The 17,448-nt window shown below is 47.5% G+C and overlaps 1 protein-coding gene across 1 annotated transcript in view; it reads right to left on the bottom strand.

Annotated features, from left to right (window-relative positions):
• Positions 1–17,448, bottom strand: part of CACNA1B (calcium voltage-gated channel subunit alpha1 B) — a 312,340-nt gene that overhangs the window by 163,291 nt on the left and 131,601 nt on the right. Inside the window, exon 7 of the mRNA XM_074160972.1 lies at positions 5,753–5,856. Within this exon, the coding sequence (XP_074017073.1) occupies positions 5,753–5,856 (104 nt within the window). The remainder of the gene's footprint in view (positions 1–5,752; positions 5,857–17,448) is intronic.

The following is a 17,448-nucleotide window of genomic DNA, read 5'->3' as shown; positions in this document are numbered from 1 at the left end:
TTTCCTGTGAGGGTGGCAGAGCCCTGGAAGAGGCTGCCCAGAGAGGTGGTGGAGTCTCCTTCTCTGGAGACATTCAAACCCCACCTGGACACGTTCCTGTGCAACCTGCTCTGGGTGGACCTGCTCTGGCAGGGGGTTGGACTGGATGATCTCCAGAGGTCCCTTCCAACCCCACGTCATTCTGTCAAACTGGCCACTGTGATGCCTCTCCCCACTTGGCTACCACGGCCAGATGAGTAAACCTCAGGAAAGATCATTACTCTTTACTAGCTGGTCCGGAAATACCTCAGGCTTCACCATAAATATTTGAGGACACGACAAGCGGCATTTTTCACGCTCGAGAGACGCAGCCCCTCAGTATCCAAATGCATCATTCACAGCGCGCTGCCCTCTCTGGCCGGCTCTCCCGCTGTCTCGCCACCCTCACCGCTGTGGGAAGCGGTGCCAAAAAGCACTTAGCCTTGAAATAAGTTAAATCATCTTCCTCACAGCATCCCAGGATAACGTTTATCCTCTTTGCGTTGTGTAATCCAAAGCACTAAAAACAGTCACAAACACATTGTACGGAATCATCCAGCTCATTACCAGGCAAAATTAATACCCAACTCAACACCCCAAGCAGTAAAAAACTCCCTAATCCCACCAGCCCAGGGAAGAAAGCTGCGAGCTGGGCTGAGAGGAGTTTTCTACAGCAGCAGGATGAGAAAAACAGCGCTGGACATCACTGCTAAAGGGATGGAACACCAGGAAGCTGTGGTGTGCGTGGAGATGGGTGCCCATCTCTTGGTGGCCAGAGGTGCCAGAGCAGGATGGAGGAGGGCTGCAGCCCGCCCGCAAGAAAACAGCGTAAAGGCAGGAAAAGAACAAGTCTTGGTCAGGACTCTCAATTCAATGGGGGGTACTTTTTCCCCTCCTCACTATAAACTGCAGAACCGTGTGCAGAGTTCAATAAAAAAAGAAAAAAAAAAATTGGGGTCATCATAGGGCATTTTCTGGTCAGAATTGAAGCCCATGACATGCCAAGCAGCAAACAAACCTGTGGTTAGGGAAAACTGAAAGGCATCTGGGGTCAACCCTTCTGGGCATGACTCGGAGCCAGAACATTCACGGTGCCACCAGAGGCAGCCAATCGCTTTTTCTAGGGAAAGGTTGTATTCCCTGTGACGTGTGCCTTTATTGCTAGCTAAGTCATAAAGAGTTCACAAATAATCTAATAAGTAAGAATAACCACCCACCGCAGTCAACGCAAAAAGATGTTTCGAGATAAATAAATTATTGGATACAAATTCCTAACCATTTTCACTGCTGCTGTTGTGCCATTCCGCACTGGAAACCTTACAAAATCCTACCCCAATTTCAGGGAATCAAGGTGCCCCAGCTTTCTGGACAAAGTTATCATGGCTAGAATGGCTTCTCATGGTGTTTTAACACATTTTCTCTGTTTTAAGAGAAATAAAGTCGAGAGCAGCTCTCTAGTGTGAACAAAACCTGGTTCATCCTTTGGATGGATGGATGGTTGGTTCAGCAGAACTTCAACCACGTATCTAATCTCCTTTATTTTCTTTTACGTTTCTCTTTCCTGTTCTTTTTGTGTCTGTAATTGGGGAGGTATCAAGCTTGGGCAGTCACCCCAACATGATTCCCAGCACATGGATGGGAACACATCCTGCCTCTGTCCATTTGATCGAGTGGACAAACCTCTACAGCTCACGTGCAGAAGCAAATGAGCCTACCAAATGTTTTAATATTAGCAAAGGGGAGAGAAATCTCTCCTCCCACTTCTGCTCTCCTGGCCTTATACAGTCCTGATCTTCTCTTGAATCAGCACTTAATAAAAGCTCCTCCAGAAGAAAATAACCTGTAGTTTTCTGCTCTATTGGTTCCTGCAGGGTTGTTGAGTTTTATCAACTCGTGGAGGGATTAAGTACCAGAGAGTCAAAACAGAAAGTGGGGGAATAGCAAAGAGTAGAGAGGAAAATCCCCAATAAGGGGCACAAACCTGCCTTACCAGTACCCCATAGCAACTGGGATGCTGTGCTACCGCTGGAGAGCCCCATACCTACCGTAAGCAAAGGCACTCCATGGATTTCAGGAGCTGTTTCAACAGCAGTTCACTTGTGTGTGAACTATGACCACTGCGGTCACAGGAAAGTCATAGGTCATAGTTTTTCCTCCAGGAAAACTCTAAATCCTACCAAATTCACAGCTAGAGAATAGCACAGACTGTCTTGGCTTGTGATGTGCGGCAAGGGAGGGGGCTGCTACCAGTTTCCCCAGTCAGAGAACCACCTTTAGCACTGTGGTGAGCAGGTAGGGCACAGCATCTGCAACACGTCTCTCTTGTAAAGACACAGGAGAGCCCGACACCTCTATTGCACCATCAGAAATAAGATGTTTGCCGTAACTCCACACCCCATGTCCTGGGATCGTTGGGAAAATCTGGATATTCAGTGGCAGAAGTGGATCCGAGCGCTGCCGACAGCCTGGTCCCCGGGGCTTGCATCGGGGAGGGGAATGGAACGGAAGGCAGAGGACATCATTTGGGGAGGGTGTTTAAATATTAACTGATGACAAGAGCACCGGCAGCGCTTTGATCAGCACACATGAGGAGGACACACTGTACAGCAGCCAGAGTCTCATTTAATCGGAATTATGGAGCCAACACACTTTTAATTACATCTTTAGCCAGGTACTCAGAGGTTTTTGTCACATCAGCTGTGGCCCAAGATTGTGGGTTATTTTTATACCAAGTTTTTACCAACACTTACAGATTTCCTCATCTCCCTGTCACTTCCCTGCCTTTGCTTTTATTATAATTCCAGAAGAATCCACAGAGGGGAAAGGTAGCTTGCTCTTTATTTTAAAACAGGTATCATCTCTTCTGTAGCGTTTGCAATGCAAATGCTCCCACATTTTGCTGGCAGATGAGACTCGGAGCCCTCACCAGCTAAATCTACCTCCACTGCTCAAACAGATAAACCCAGGAGCTAAACCCACTCATATTAGATATCTGCCCAGTGCTGACACGGGTTCACAAATAACTACGGAAAGGCAGAAAATTCCATTAAGAGTTATGGCAAAACTCTGTATAATCTAGTGTCGCTAGGAAGCTCAATAACTTGTTGTCATTTCAGATTCTTTATATTGCCATAATCCGTGATAGCGTCTGCATACCTGCTTCAGAAATTTGTAGCTTCCTTATTGCCCACTGAGGAACCCAAATAAATACATGAGAGGAAATAGCTCAAAACTAACAGCAATGAAAAATACTCGGGTAAAAGCTTTTTCAGTGGCTTTCCAAGGCAGAGACAGCACCATGCTGAAGTTTAACCCCCTAATGCTGATGATGCACATGGCAAAGCGTTGGAAAATAAAATACAACCTGACCAGCAAGGTTTTTGTGAAAAAGGACAGTAATGAAGATCACACACAAGCCTAGGAAACCAGTGACAACCTCAGCTTTGCAGTTGTTTCCCAGGGATGTTACATCCCCTCTTTCCACCCCTCCGTTCCCTCTCCGTCACGTGTGGAGAAGGAGAGCGGAGCCCTGCATCACTCCCAGGATTCTGCCAGGATAATATTAAAGGCTATGAGGAGCGCAGATCATGCAAATAAGAAGCAGGTGAGTAATTGCTGAGTTAACCCCATTCATGGGCTATTTGCAGAACCTCTAACACTAAATCAACTTTGTTTTATTGAAACAGGAATGTGGGCTGTTGCCAAGAGTCTCTGCTGCAGGAGCTGCTGGTTGACACTGTCACCAGGATGTAGATAGCATAACGTCCTGGAGTCAAACCGTACCCTATGGAAGTCAACATGCATTTCCCAACGACCCCTCCTCCATGCACGAACAGCCGTGCAAAGAATCACCTCCAGCAGAAATTTCTCTTTTTTTTTTTCCACTGGGACTTTTGGCTGGAGAATATAACGGCAACCGTCTCTGCCTTCAGAGGGTCTTTTCATCACTCCGGTGCCTTCTCATCACCAGTCCATTCAGACATACCCAGTTTCCTCCATCGCTCAATAGCTGTGAGCCCACCAGCAGCCCGCTGAGCAGCGTGCTCAACACCTGCGCTAGGATGTTTATTTTCTTCAGCCTCTCCCCAGGAATTATCCCAGCCAAGGACGTCAAACCACTATGCAAAACAGAATTTAAAAGCTTCCCTCTGTGAAGAAGACATCATCATCCTTGCCACTAACAAAGGGAAACCTGATGCACAGAGCTGTATTTTTTATAGAAGATACACATTTATATAATATTCATATTTTGCCCCAAGCAACAAGAGGCTTTCAGGAGAGCCAGCCAGACGTCTCCATCTTTCGGTCACCAAACACGTCTGAATCCAGCACAAAGGAACAGGAGCCTGCAGGCTTCTGAGTTTTGTTTTAAATCACCAGTGTCGTTACAGCCAACGTGGGCTGACCCCGCTGTGGGACGAGGAAGATGAAGTGCCTAATGACCCGTGCTCAGCCCCAGCCCTGGCACTCGCTTTAAATCATACGTCAGACAAATACAGTCACGAAGCTCTCTTTTCCAAAGCCTCTGATACAACAGGGATGAGTGGCTTTGATCTGTTATTGATCATGACCATTATTCCTGGACTGAAGGAACAGCAAAACGCATGACACGGTCTTCTCCATGACCCCGTCTCCCAGCCCTCAGACACAACTGCACTGCAGCCCCCCTGCTCCTGCCCCCAGCATCTGCTTTGAGGATGAGGATCCTCAACAAAATAACAAAACTGAGCATGAATCTGTTCTTTGGAAAAACATTTTTCTTTCTCTAGTAACTTAAAGAGAAAGAGCAAAGGTGCAGCACTGAAGGGCTTCCACCACTCAGCAGCATTAACTCTTTTCTCCCTTCCCACGCTGCCAAGAGCCAGAAATAAATCCAGATCTTGAAAGGTCTATATAACGTAGATCACCTGGATGGGCTAAGAAGAAACTGTGGGCACAATGAGGTGCCAAAGTCTAAGAGCTCGCAAACCATTAAGATGAGTCAGGTTGTTAATTCCAGATCAAATTCCCACAGACACTGGGGAGGTTCCAGCCCAGCGTCAAACTTGGCAGCTCAATCTCTACAATGGCCCAAACCCAAAACTCGAAGGCAACAAACACCAAATCCTTGGCTGAACCCTGGGGTTTGAACATCAAGAGACCAGTGTGCCCCCAAAACCCAGACATTGGTTTAAACAGCTGGAGATTTAGGAAAAAAAAAAAAAAACCCACAAAACAACCAACCCACACACAAACAAAAAATCACTACAAAACCAACCACCTGAAATCTTTTAATTGCCTTTTGTTTGAGCTTCACCTTTCTCCGTGCTGCACAGTGAGACCAAATGCATTATGAACACTTTGATGTCCAGCTCCAGCACTGGAGTATTTATACTGGCATTAGTGGGTTCCTGATGGGTTTTCAAGACGACATAGGAGCAAGGGTTGTCTGCACAGGCGTATAGTCTGTGTCAGTATAATTACAGGGAGTTACTTAACTCTTGGGTCTGGATTCAGAATCATCTCAATTAATGATTTTTCACCAGCCTATCCCCCATCCTATGGCTCCATAGTCTTACACAAATACCCCACTGCAAGGAAAGGACAGGGTAGGAAATGTGTGAAGGGGAGCAACGTACAGTGTGATGTATCGCCCCATCTTTTCTTGTTCAGCTACATCCTCTCCCAGTACTAAAACCAACACATCTTCCCTTTTCGAATCCAGGCGGAGACAAACAAGTAATTCATGTCTTACCCTGATAAGACGCCCAGCACCAAGTTGAGCATGAAGAAAGAGCCAATGATGATGAGAGGGATGAAGTAAAGCCAATTCCAGGTATTTCCTGCAGCATCATTTGTCTGGAAGCAAAAAGAAAGGGAGAGAGAAAAAAAACCAAATATTAATCAGCATCAGAAACAAATACAGAAAGTGCAGGGCAGGGGAGATTCGCCTCAGATTTCCATAGGGCTGTCCACCACTGATGTACTGGTCAGCTCTGTTACCTTCACCAGTCCAAACGCCAGCAAAAGAACTGATGAACCAAGCTGATTGTCCCCCTCGTTCGTCATCAGCTCCAAGGAGAAGACTCATCTAACTCCACAGCTCTGGGCTGACCTGCTGCTGGGCCAAAACACACTTTTAGGAAACCTACCTCCGTGCAGCCTTTCTACAGCCTCCCCACCTCATCTCTGACTTCCCACCTGCTGAGCATCAGCGTTGCCTTTAGATCCGACTTGAGACACACAGCAATGGGAGGGAACCCACAGCCTCCCGTTAATCTCTGCTGCAATTAAGGCAGAGCGTGGCAGCGAGCCCAGAATCCACACAGAGCAGGAGAAGACAAGAAGTCTGCAAGAAGACCAGGCATCTTCAGCACGGCTGTAATTCCACTTCTGCTTACTCAGCACTTCGGGCTTCTGTCATCAAAACCCCATCCGAGGCTCCCTGAGTAAGCAGCAGCCTCGATGAAGGGGAGGGACGGGTGGGTTAGTTTATGACAAAGTTTCGGCATTCATCAGCCACAAGGGAGCTCTTTAAGCAGCTGCTGAAAAGTAAAATGCCACATGGCCATTTACTGAAGCCAAGCGCTGAGAAAAATGCAAATTCTCTTCTTGCGAGTGAAGAATGCAGCAGCTTGAGAAGCTGATGTCGGGTGGAAGGGAGGGGAAAACGGAAACCAAGAGAAAAGACCCAAAGACATTCTCCTCCTCCTGCAGAGGGCACAGGATAACACAAACACAGGGATCACCTACCTGCCCGAGCACAGAGGCCGGCAGGGACCGCAGAGGAGCGCTCTCAAACACCATCTTGCACAAAATGCCTTAACTCTAACTGATATTGGTGCCTTTTACTTATTACCTGTGGTGTTTTTTGGTCACTATTCCCAATGATATTTGCAAGCATTAATTGTGCTTGCAGAAGGATTTACAGAAAGAGGAAAGGCTTTAAAGGCATCCATGAAGTTTTCAGCCACGCAGGTGCTTGATGCCACCTCAAAATGCCTCTGCATAAGTAGAAGTCACCCAACAAACAAGAAAAACCAACCTGTGATATGGGTGACCGATGTCATAAGCATTTCTTACGGGTGATAACACTTCCAGCACTGATGTAAGTAAATACCTTCTGAGATGTTTTTGATAGGGTGCATATCTACACAAATTCTTCCTCCAGGAGCATACTCCGGCTCAAACACATGACAAGCGCTTCTCCAAATAGCGAACGTCTTCAGAAATATCTATGTCAGTTGATCAGTGACTCACCCGAGAGGAACAGGGACTAACTAACCTCGCCACAAACCGCCCCTGCTAAAGGCAAAACCGGCGCGTGACAGACTAAGGAACCTGAAGAGAAAACAGGCTGGTGAAACGAGAGCAGAAAGACGGGGAAAACTCCGTGCAGCCCAATCTCTCATTATAATTTTTTAATGTCTTTTGCGATACCTCGCATCCCACCCCGGCAGCGCCATGTCTCTGTTCAATGTTTTCCTCTTTTCATTCCTCTCTGCCGTTAGCTGTTTCCTTTCCCTGTTCTCCTGCACCATGTCTCTACAGACGGGTTCAGAGGAAAAAAAGGACACTCATCCTCAGCGCTTCTTCCCCATCTCGTGGGGAAAGCGCATGGTGCCCCCATCCCGCTCTCCTGCCATTAGAGAGCAAAACCCCTGGGTTTATATTGAGAGGTTGTTCTTCAATTCTCCTTTTGTCAACCGAGGTGGCAGCCCCCGTGTCCCCCGTCAGAGCATCCCATTCAGCACAGCTGGGGACAGCCGTCAGCCAGGCACGGGGGGCTGGAGAAGCAGCCCGCAGGGAAGGGCTGGAGGAAGGGACCAGATGGGAGAAGGGAAACCACACAAACACGCAGAGAGAGTGCAGTAGGTTCATTGCTGCCAAATGATCGTTTATCATTTATTTATTCATTTGAAGCCCAAGCTTGGCGACAGCTCCGCAATTCCATGCCACGATCAAAGCCCTTAAAAATGAAATGTGCTGAAATATGACTAATTAACCACCCTCCTCTGCGCATTTGCTAGACTACCTTATGAAGGGTAGGGACTCGCTCTGTTTGCTCTGCCTTGCACGCAGGGATCCAAGACAAATTAGAGGGCGAAACACCAGGCAAAAGGGTCGACAGAAAACCTCTCCCAGGAAAGCAGAGCCATCAGGGACATGCAGCATCTTTCCTAATGCTCCCAAGGACTCTTGAACCCAATCACAGTTTATGGCACCGGCTCCACCATGGTGAGACACTTTAATGAATCCAACCTGTTTGCTGCCAGGAAAACCAAACTCCTCTGTTCCAGGGAAAGACCCCAGAACCCACAGGCACCTCTGGATGTGCTGGGCACAGGAGGCAGCCCTCCATCTGCAGAGCCACTGGGGCTTGGGCTGTGGCACAGCTCCAGGCTCCCTCATTAAGCAGGATGAGCCAAGAGATCAAATCAATTTTTATGTTCCAGCTAAAACATTTCACTGGTGTAACGCCTGGCTGACTGTCAGCACTACTGGATCCTAACCACAGGTCTAACCCGACAGGGAAGAAGGAGGAATGAAATATTTTTCACCATATGCCAGAATTACATCCAAATACAGGCTTACGGGAGGGCTCCCTCGCTGCTGCATCAAACAGCTCACGTCCCTTAAACTTGACAGCACAAGACTCGCACAGGGAAGGTGCTGCACAGGGGGAAACTGAGGCATGGGAAGTCTAAGGGACACTTTCAGGGTTGCAGTAGAGACCCACAGAACTGTACCTTAGCCACCTACAGACCATACGAACTCTCCAGCCCCTGGAATGCTCTTCCCAACAGCCCAACGGTCACCACAGCCCCCTCTGCCCAACCTCTTTTCGGCTCCAAGCTGTTTCCACCCTCTGACCTAGCACTTATATCAAGGTGCATCCACTCTGCCAATTCACAATTCACAGCTGGAGCCTCTTTTCCCATTTTTTTTTCTTTGTTAAAAGTCTAACCTAAATCCCCACAGCATCCTTCTAGCCTCTTCCACACGACCCTGCTTCACCATCATCCACCCCAGAGCCTGATGCCACTGCTCAGCAGGAGCACCCAGGTCACATAAAGGTTGTCCTTCGGCATCCGGCTACCTTGGCTCTCTGCACAGCTGGCTTTAAGCAAACGTGAGGCTTTCTCCTCCCTTTCACGCAGCACCGAGCACGTTGCCAGGATCCCTGAGCCGTGACAGCAAGGCCACCTCTCTACTGAGGCAGGTGGGTGAACACGTGTCACCTATAACAAACGCAGAAGCCAAAAGGCGTTTGTCTTGCAGGGAGATTAACGCCCTGGGCTCCCAATAAAGCTGAAGAGGATGGAGTGTGGTCCAGCAAAGCACAAGATACTTCCTCCCACGACCAAGCCTTATGTGACTTGTCCAACAGCAGAGAAAGGCTGGTATTAATACTCACTTTTGTCTCTCGGACAGAGAGAGCCATTAGGCCACTGCTTCATTATGTTAACAAGATGGCAGCTGCGTCTAATTATTAATTCATTTAAAGATATGTTTTGAACCAGTGGACTTGAAAGCAGCCTACTGCTGCTTGCAATGTGCTGCAGAGACCAGAAATGCTTTTATATTACCTTTCATCTTCCTTCCTGTGGCCCTGGCCGTGGCTCATGTTCCCTTGTGCCTGGTTGCCCTGAGGTGAGGTTCTCCTGCTGCTGGGGCTTCTTGCAAGACCAGAAGCAGCTCCGCTCCAGCCAGTTCCATCCCATCACCTCGAAATGGTCAACCAAGCCCTGCCTGCTCCAACATCCTTCTCCCAGCCCGTCCCCATCCTGGCAGCTCTTCTGGGACCCTGCTGACATCCAGCCCAGTGCTCCCCGCAGCTGGGACATCACCAGGGGAGCCCCGCAGCCCAATCCCACACACTGCTGACTTCAAACAGGGCTGATCAAAGGCAGCAGGAGCAGGTTTTGGAAGGGGAAGGAGCATGTAAAGGCTCCACAGTACTTCCTTGCCAGTGAGGCTCCCGTCAGCACTGAAGAGTTACTGGGAAAACTACGACAGCCCCCGCAGCAAAAAAGACACAGCAGCTCCCGAGGAAGGAAAGGCCGTGCAGCTTCTACCAGGGTTGCTCCTTCACAGTTTGCATCAGTGATGAGATGCCGGTTCTGGAATTCCAAAATAACACATACACAATTAAGTGAAATTTGGTTTACACACAGCCTCAGGAACAGGCAAGTGGCTGCCTCTGCTCAACGGGTTCCTGCAGTTTTGGGAGATTTACAGGCTGCAAATTAGAGCAAGTGAAACACCAAATAATCCCCAAAATCTTACCCCCGGTTTTCTCTAAGGTGACAGCGGAGCTGCCCACAACCTCCCACTCTCCTCTGGCTTCTGCAACACAACCTAAATCCGGATTTCACGTGGCAAAAGGATTGAGGGATTCCTATGTACCCAGGCATGTGAGCTCCTGACCAGCAGCCAGCAAACTGGAATACTAAATCCATGCCCCAAGGGTGAACTTGATGGATCTGCAAACCAGAGCCCACAGCTCCTCCCAGCCAGCGCAAGGAGAAGACCTTCCACCACTCCACGCTGCCCACAGCCCCATTCAGTGTGTGCCAAGGACCAAACAAGCCAGGCAGTGACAGCACACGTTTAAATAACTTACTCAAATAGCCTATTAAACACTGCTCAACCTGATTAAATCCTCTTGGGCAACACAAAAGTGGAGGACAAAGACCTTTGCCATAGGAAAGTGCCAGGCGGTGCGTGGCAGGGACTGATTGCCCTGACTGGAGACTGCTGTCCTGCCATGAACCTAAGCAAAAAAATCTCACATTTCGTTTCTCACATCACCTCGTTTCCAGGATTCTGATCAAAACACCATCATTCTCTTCGCTCTCCTCCCAGAATCATCACTCTTTCCGCTTGCAGTTCTGTACCGGGAGGAAGAGAGAGCTCAGGGATGCCCGCACAAAAGGCTACACCACTTGAACTCTATCACCGCAGACCCACATGTGAACACACGGACTTTACGGTAAGCCAATAATTAATATAAGCTATACAGCCTTCCTGATGACTTTGACTTGCACCCAGGAAGGTGTTGCAGAGGGTGGTATGTCGGTGCCGGGCACTGACCACGCAGGGGACGCTGACCCTCCAGGCCAGATCCGCTTCTGTCCCTGCACCTCCGTGGGTGCATTTCCCACGATGCAAACTCACTCCTGCTCACAGCTGGAGCTGAGGAGACGCACTCCAAGCTGCATGGCTCAGGGACAAATTCCTTTTGCTACTGCTATGGGTGGCAGGCACCTCTCCAGAGAGGAGCTGTATAGCAGCCTTCACCAGAGCTCCTCTGCCGGCACCTAAAGGCAGCCAAAATACCTTTATGGGTGTTCATCTGTTGACTTTGGAGTTTCAAATGAGACCTTAAGGGCAGTGTCTACAGAAGTGTGAAGTCCCAGTCCATCCTACCACGTACCAGCACCAAACAGGACAAGATCTAGGCTGCTTCTGCCAGCAGATCTCCAGGGAGGGTTCCCTGGCTGTACAAAGACACTGCTTTGGGCTCTCAACCTGTTAGGAACCCATTTAGACTCCGAGTTACTCCACTTTTTTACCAGCAAAACAACAAAGCAACTTTTTTGCCTCTGAACAAGGAGCCATTCTACTGCTTACACGAATTTCTTCTTTCAGCCACTTCTGACGGGAGTAGCAACCCCAAGGCGATTGCCCTGCATCTCTGAGGAAGAAATTCTGCCATCACTTTGCTCAGCACATTGTCCATCAATGTGAAAAACAAGCAATTAATGGGCTAACACATAATCCTTTGGAAAGGTTTCCAGAGTGGGGTTCAATAAAGAAAGGATCTAATTTAACAGATACAGCCAAAGCTGAAACACCACAGACCATTAGTGCTTTACTATGTTTTTAATCAAAATGTATAGTACACCTACAGTTTACTCACTTTAATCTAATCAATGGCAGAGCCCGACTTATTTGGGGCAATTAAAGCGTAATCTTCCTGTAGATAAGTGCTTTTGCATTGAGGAAAACTCTCAGCTGTCTTCAAGAGATGAACTCTGTTTACCCTTCATCTGATCTTTCACAATTCTCTCCTCGCTAATTCTGTTAATTAACGACGCTATTTATGGTTGATTTATTTCTTTCTGTTCCTATTCATCGGATTAGGTGAACACAAAAATTACCAGGAATAAAACCAAAAAAACAATTAAAAGCATGTACAATAAGAACATGGAGCCCTGCCTTACCCTGCACATTTTCTCTAGGCACCAAGTAACTCCCGCTGAGCTCTTCCTCAGAGACAGACCGACCTTGCGCAAGAAGGTGTAAGGGCAGAAAACCCAAATTTGCTCAGAAAAGCCATTCCCAGTTCAGTCTGTGGAATCCATGATGACCTACTCTATTCACAAAATAGTCCCAGACTCACACGACAGTTAAACCGGTCACTTCTGCGGGATGCTACATAGTGCCCATCACCATGATATCCCAAGGGTCGATCTCCACTTACAGAAAGTGAGAAGTGCTTTCACAGATGGAGACTGGGCTATACTGGCTTCGTATGAACTGAAATGGACCCAGTCCAAACCTAAGTCATACCTGAAGGCCCTGAATGCGTAGCTGTGGTCAAGCATAAGTTTTCCCTTTTCTAACTAAGAAATGCTGACTATTATTTGCACTGTGTTTGTAAGCGAATTTCCTGACGGGAAGTCCAATCCCATCCTGCTGAAAGCCCTGGAGAAAATACCTCTGGCCCCAAAATCCAGCCCAATGGAGTGTTGGCCAATGTATTTGTCAGATTAGAGCATGAGACACTTGTTTGTAAGCCAAGTAGAGACACTTGGCTTCCCCCCTAAAAAGATAATCTCAAACCTAAAATCTAGCAGGACATTGACTAGCTTTATTGTATTTCAGGAGAATATCTAGGAGATAACAAAGGGGCCTTGATCTCCCATCAATAACATACTGGGAAGAGCTGAGGAGAAAGTACAGCACCTTCCTCACCTCTCTGAGAAAGTCATACCTTGACATCTCATTCAGTAGAATAGTGAAATATTTTTTCTCTTTTCCATTTATTCAGTTACCAAAAAAAGGTCTTATTATTTATTGCTTTTTGAAAATATTAATTTTTCTCCTTTTTTCCTTACTTTTTTTTTTCCCCCACATCTCTTTGGATCAGTTGAAAACAGAAGAAAATAAAATTAAATTTTTAAAAGGCTTTCATCTTTTAAGTTTTATATACCTTTTTTCACCCAGAAACAGCACTGAGCCCCTCACTGAGCACCCTAATGCTATCTCCAGCTTTGCGGAAGGTGGAATTGGGTCACAGTCAGGTGAAAGGAGAACTGCTTCCACGTTTCCCAGCAGACCAGCAAGAGATGTCCCATCTCTCAAGGCCTTACCCAATGTGCTGGCTTATACAAAGTACCAGAGTCTGCAAAATAGCCTTTTTTTTTTTTTTGCCCTCCCCTAGTTCTAGTTTAAATACCACCTTGGCACAAGGTCAGTCCAATAACTTTGGTTACTGACTTTCAGATGTTACAGTCCATTTGCAGGGAGCATCTGGTGTTGAGCTCTGCAGGGACGTGACAGCCGGGGGTGGGGGAGAGCTGGCGATTGACCCTTCTGGGCAAAATTAAATTGGCAGAGAGGTGCATTTCCGACGGATGCTCAGGGGTTGTACCACCCCCGGGAGGGAGATGACGGAGCACCTGCCTGGTGTGCTCATTTCTGTGAAGGATAAAAGTAAAACGGGCTGGTTAATGAAATTAGCGGTCAGCCCAAATCACACTCCTGTGTGTGCTGAGTACAGCAAGACAGGGTTGGATCGGGGTTGAGGTGCCCACCTTGGGCATCCCTCCACTCAGAATCAGTGGGTTCAGGTCATTCAGAGCAGGTGGTTTTGTATGTAGGGGGGGTGAATCGGAAGAACCCCCAGTCCAGCCACCTGCATGGAAATTTGGAGTCAAGCCTAACCACTGCATCTTGTGGTTTTGTCTGCTTCCACGTGCTTTGAGGAAAACTCTTTAGCTGGAGGTTTCCATGGGTAGCCCGGGATGGACAGGATCTCAGGAAGCGCTGAGGTCCAATGACGTCCAGCTAACAACTCAAGATTGAAGAATCTCCTCCTAAAGCACATTAGGTTTGTGCCTCCTGTACCTTTTTGGTAGGTGCCAAGTGGGTTTGGGACACTGGGAAGGATTTCATGGTTGAGAATGTGTTTTCTGAGCACCCTTTGGGATGGGGTACCCGTTGTAAGGACCACCAGTTGTAAGAAAAGGATTCAGAGAGCCCGTGGCCTCTGAGCTCCTTTTTACATCAAACCTTGGCCAAAGGCAATCAGGTCCCGAGTGCAACCTGCCTGCTCAAACCGAACTCTCTGGGAGGAGATGCTCTAAACTCTGAGCACATTTACACCCCAATGTTTCTCAGTGTTTCTAAGAAGACCCTCTCCCTTCACAGAAGGTCTTTGGGTTATTCCACTCTTCCTTTTTACCTTCAGGATAGAGGTTAGTCTACTGCTGTCATAATGATCCGCCTCATCAAAATCCCCTGGCTACTCCCTCAGATCCATCCGTAGCTCCTGGTTCCCAAGTGATGAAAAAAATATCGGAAAATCCTTTGAGTCTCATGACATTAAAATCAACGCTGTTTTGAAACAAAATTAATCCTTCTTCTCCCAAAAAGAGGTCACTTGCATCCAGCCCCACAGCCACTTGCTGTTTAGAGGAGCAGAACACAGAGCTGTTCACTGCTAGGATCGAAATCCAGAGAATTTCACCAAAAGAAAACTGCTCCTGGCCCAAGACCACACACAACCAGCCTCTCCTGCAGACTTTAAAAGCCCTGGCAGCACCAGGTATGGGTAAGGGGCGAGACAGCAAGTGTGGCTCCTTTTATCTCCTTAAATCAAGAGCCCAGCCGAATCTGTCACAAGCTTGGGGTGTTAAAATTAAAGTATCCCTTTGGTGGTGTTGGTGGAAGCTGCACAAGAGCCTGCGCAGGGCAGGAGAACGCAGAAGGCAGCAGCAACCCCTACCTGAGCAGAAGGCAAGAGGGGTTGGTTTGATTTCAGAACATCACACTGAGAGCATAGCTTAATTCGCATACATATATCACTTTGTATTCTCAGAAGCCACAGTCTTACTGTCATTGCCATTATCATCACACCAGCAAGATTAATTTGGAAAAATGCTTTCCCCCCCCCCCCACCTCTAAACATACCTAAAGCAGGGAATGCTACAATCCTGCCTGCCCCCTGCCTTCACACCAGGCAGCGGTGCCCATCCACATAGCTTGGAGGCAGTCCTGCCCAGTGTTCCACCAGAGAAACCACTACTGTCCAACAAAGCCAGTGCTCTGCAGAGATAACTCAGATCTTGCTGCATCTCCATAGGACTGGTTGTCCTCAGCTCTGACGTGGTCATGCTACATCCAGCCCCAGAGCCAACCCCTCCATCCCCAGAGGTCCCAGAACCACCACCACAGCACGTCTGAAAAATCAGACACACCATACTCAGGCAACAAGTGTGACACGTTGTATGCTTCCCCCGTAGACATACAGATACCCTAAGCATAAGGTGAAGCATATCTACCCCCATCGCAAACCAGAACAATGTGGATCCGCTGTTCCAGGAAGAGAAATTCTTTTCACACAGCAGGCAGAGAAAACAGAGAGGGAAAGACAGGTCGAGGGGTATCTTCACATCACCAAAGGAGAGGGCAAAGCTCCCATCGGTTTCTGAGGGGGAGGAAATCCAGGTGGAAGCCTCAAGCAGAGGAGAACAATGGTTAAAAAAAAAAAAAAAAAAGAAAAATAAATACACACACATAGTTAATTAGCCCTTTGTTTTTTGATTTTTTAAGTATTTAGCTTTTCTTTCCAATAACAAGAGTTAGAAAGTCCCAAATAAGAGAACTATAATTCTCTTGAGCACATAAATCCAGGAGCCGGGCTTTCAGAGAACACCATCCAAATGCATAAAATCAACCCAAATACCAGAAGAATCTCAGTAAAATCCTAGAAGCTGGCAGCATTTTAATTTTGCTACAATACTGCTAACCGTGTATGAACACGTTTTAACTATAGCTGTTGCATGCAGTAATAATGTTAATTCAGGCAAATTTAAATAGAAGCTAAATCCTTCCCTTTGTTTCTCCCCCTCTCCAGCCTTACAGAGCTGGGGAGATTGAAAAAGCAAAACCGCTGATGTTTTATGCCTTGATCCGAAGGCTTATGGCACCAATAAATCAATACGTAAATATGCTAACAGGATTTCTTGATAAAAAATTCATTCTTTCCCCTGCTAGTGTGGACTCACTCAGCTGCTTTATTCATGAGCCTGCCTGGCACTGCAAAAAGCTCTTTCACTGTCAAAAATTACAGGCTGGCCAAGGGACTCTACCTTTTTTTTTTTTTTTTTAAATCTTTTTTTGCATTCTTTTATTTTTAAACAGCTGTGGGCTTCAACTATGAATGTAAACTTGGTATCGGCAATTCCTATTGGGGAGAGGTAATGCACATTCACGATAAGGAAGGTCGGAGCTACGGTGGAGGTACTCAGGAGAAAGTGTTACTCCAGGAAACATGCAACTGGCCACCCTGGGAACCCACTGGGCAGTTGTGGCACTGAAGTTGTCTGGAACATGCATTTTACATATGCGAGCACCTTCTGCAAGATCACACAAGTTAACCGCACCATGATGATAACAGAGCCCAGAAAGACCAAAGCTATAACCAGAGGGACCCCAAAGCAGCTCACGGGGTACTTGCAACCCAAAGACTTTTTGTTTGGCTAGTAGTCTTCAGCTGTGACAGTGGACCAAGGCATTGCCTTGTGATGACCACAGCACTCAGTCCACTGGCCACCCAGCAGTGCCACGGGGGCATCCACACCAAGCCAGACCCATTTATCTCAACACTCAAAAGCCAAGTCTAAGAAACAGCAAACCTTCCCTACCCTGCATTCAGTAGTCGTCATAAATCTAAAAGCCAAATGGCCAGGAAGACCAAGTAATTCAAATAGTTTCACCAAAACGTGACTCAAACGTTAAGGGGGCAGCCAATTCATCCAGCAAAACTCCAAGATATTCTACAATTCCAACACAGAATCACAGTATGATATGGGGTCGGAAGGGACCTCTGGAGATCATCTCGTCCTGTCAGAGCAGGTCCACCCAGAGCAGGTTGCACAGGAACGTGTCCAGGTGGGGTTTGAATGTCTCCAGAGAAGGAGACTCCACCTCCTCTCTGGGCAGCCTCTTCCAGGGCTCTGCCACCCTCACAGGAAAGAAGTTCCTCCTCATGTTTAGGTGGAACTTCTTGTGTTCGAGTTTGTGCCCATTTCCTCTTGTCCTGTCACTGGGGACCACTGAAGAAAGACTGGCCCCATCTTCCTGACACCCACCCTTTAAGTATTTATAAGCATTGATCAGATCCCCCCTAAGTCTTGTCTTCTCCAGACTAAACAG

Source organism: Numenius arquata, chromosome 19 (genome assembly GCF_964106895.1).
Source record: "Numenius arquata chromosome 19, bNumArq3.hap1.1, whole genome shotgun sequence".
NCBI lineage: Eukaryota > Metazoa > Chordata > Aves > Charadriiformes > Scolopacidae > Numenius > Numenius arquata.
The sequence above is the reverse complement of the archived record's forward strand: the minus strand, read 5'-3'. Positions and strand labels throughout refer to the sequence as shown.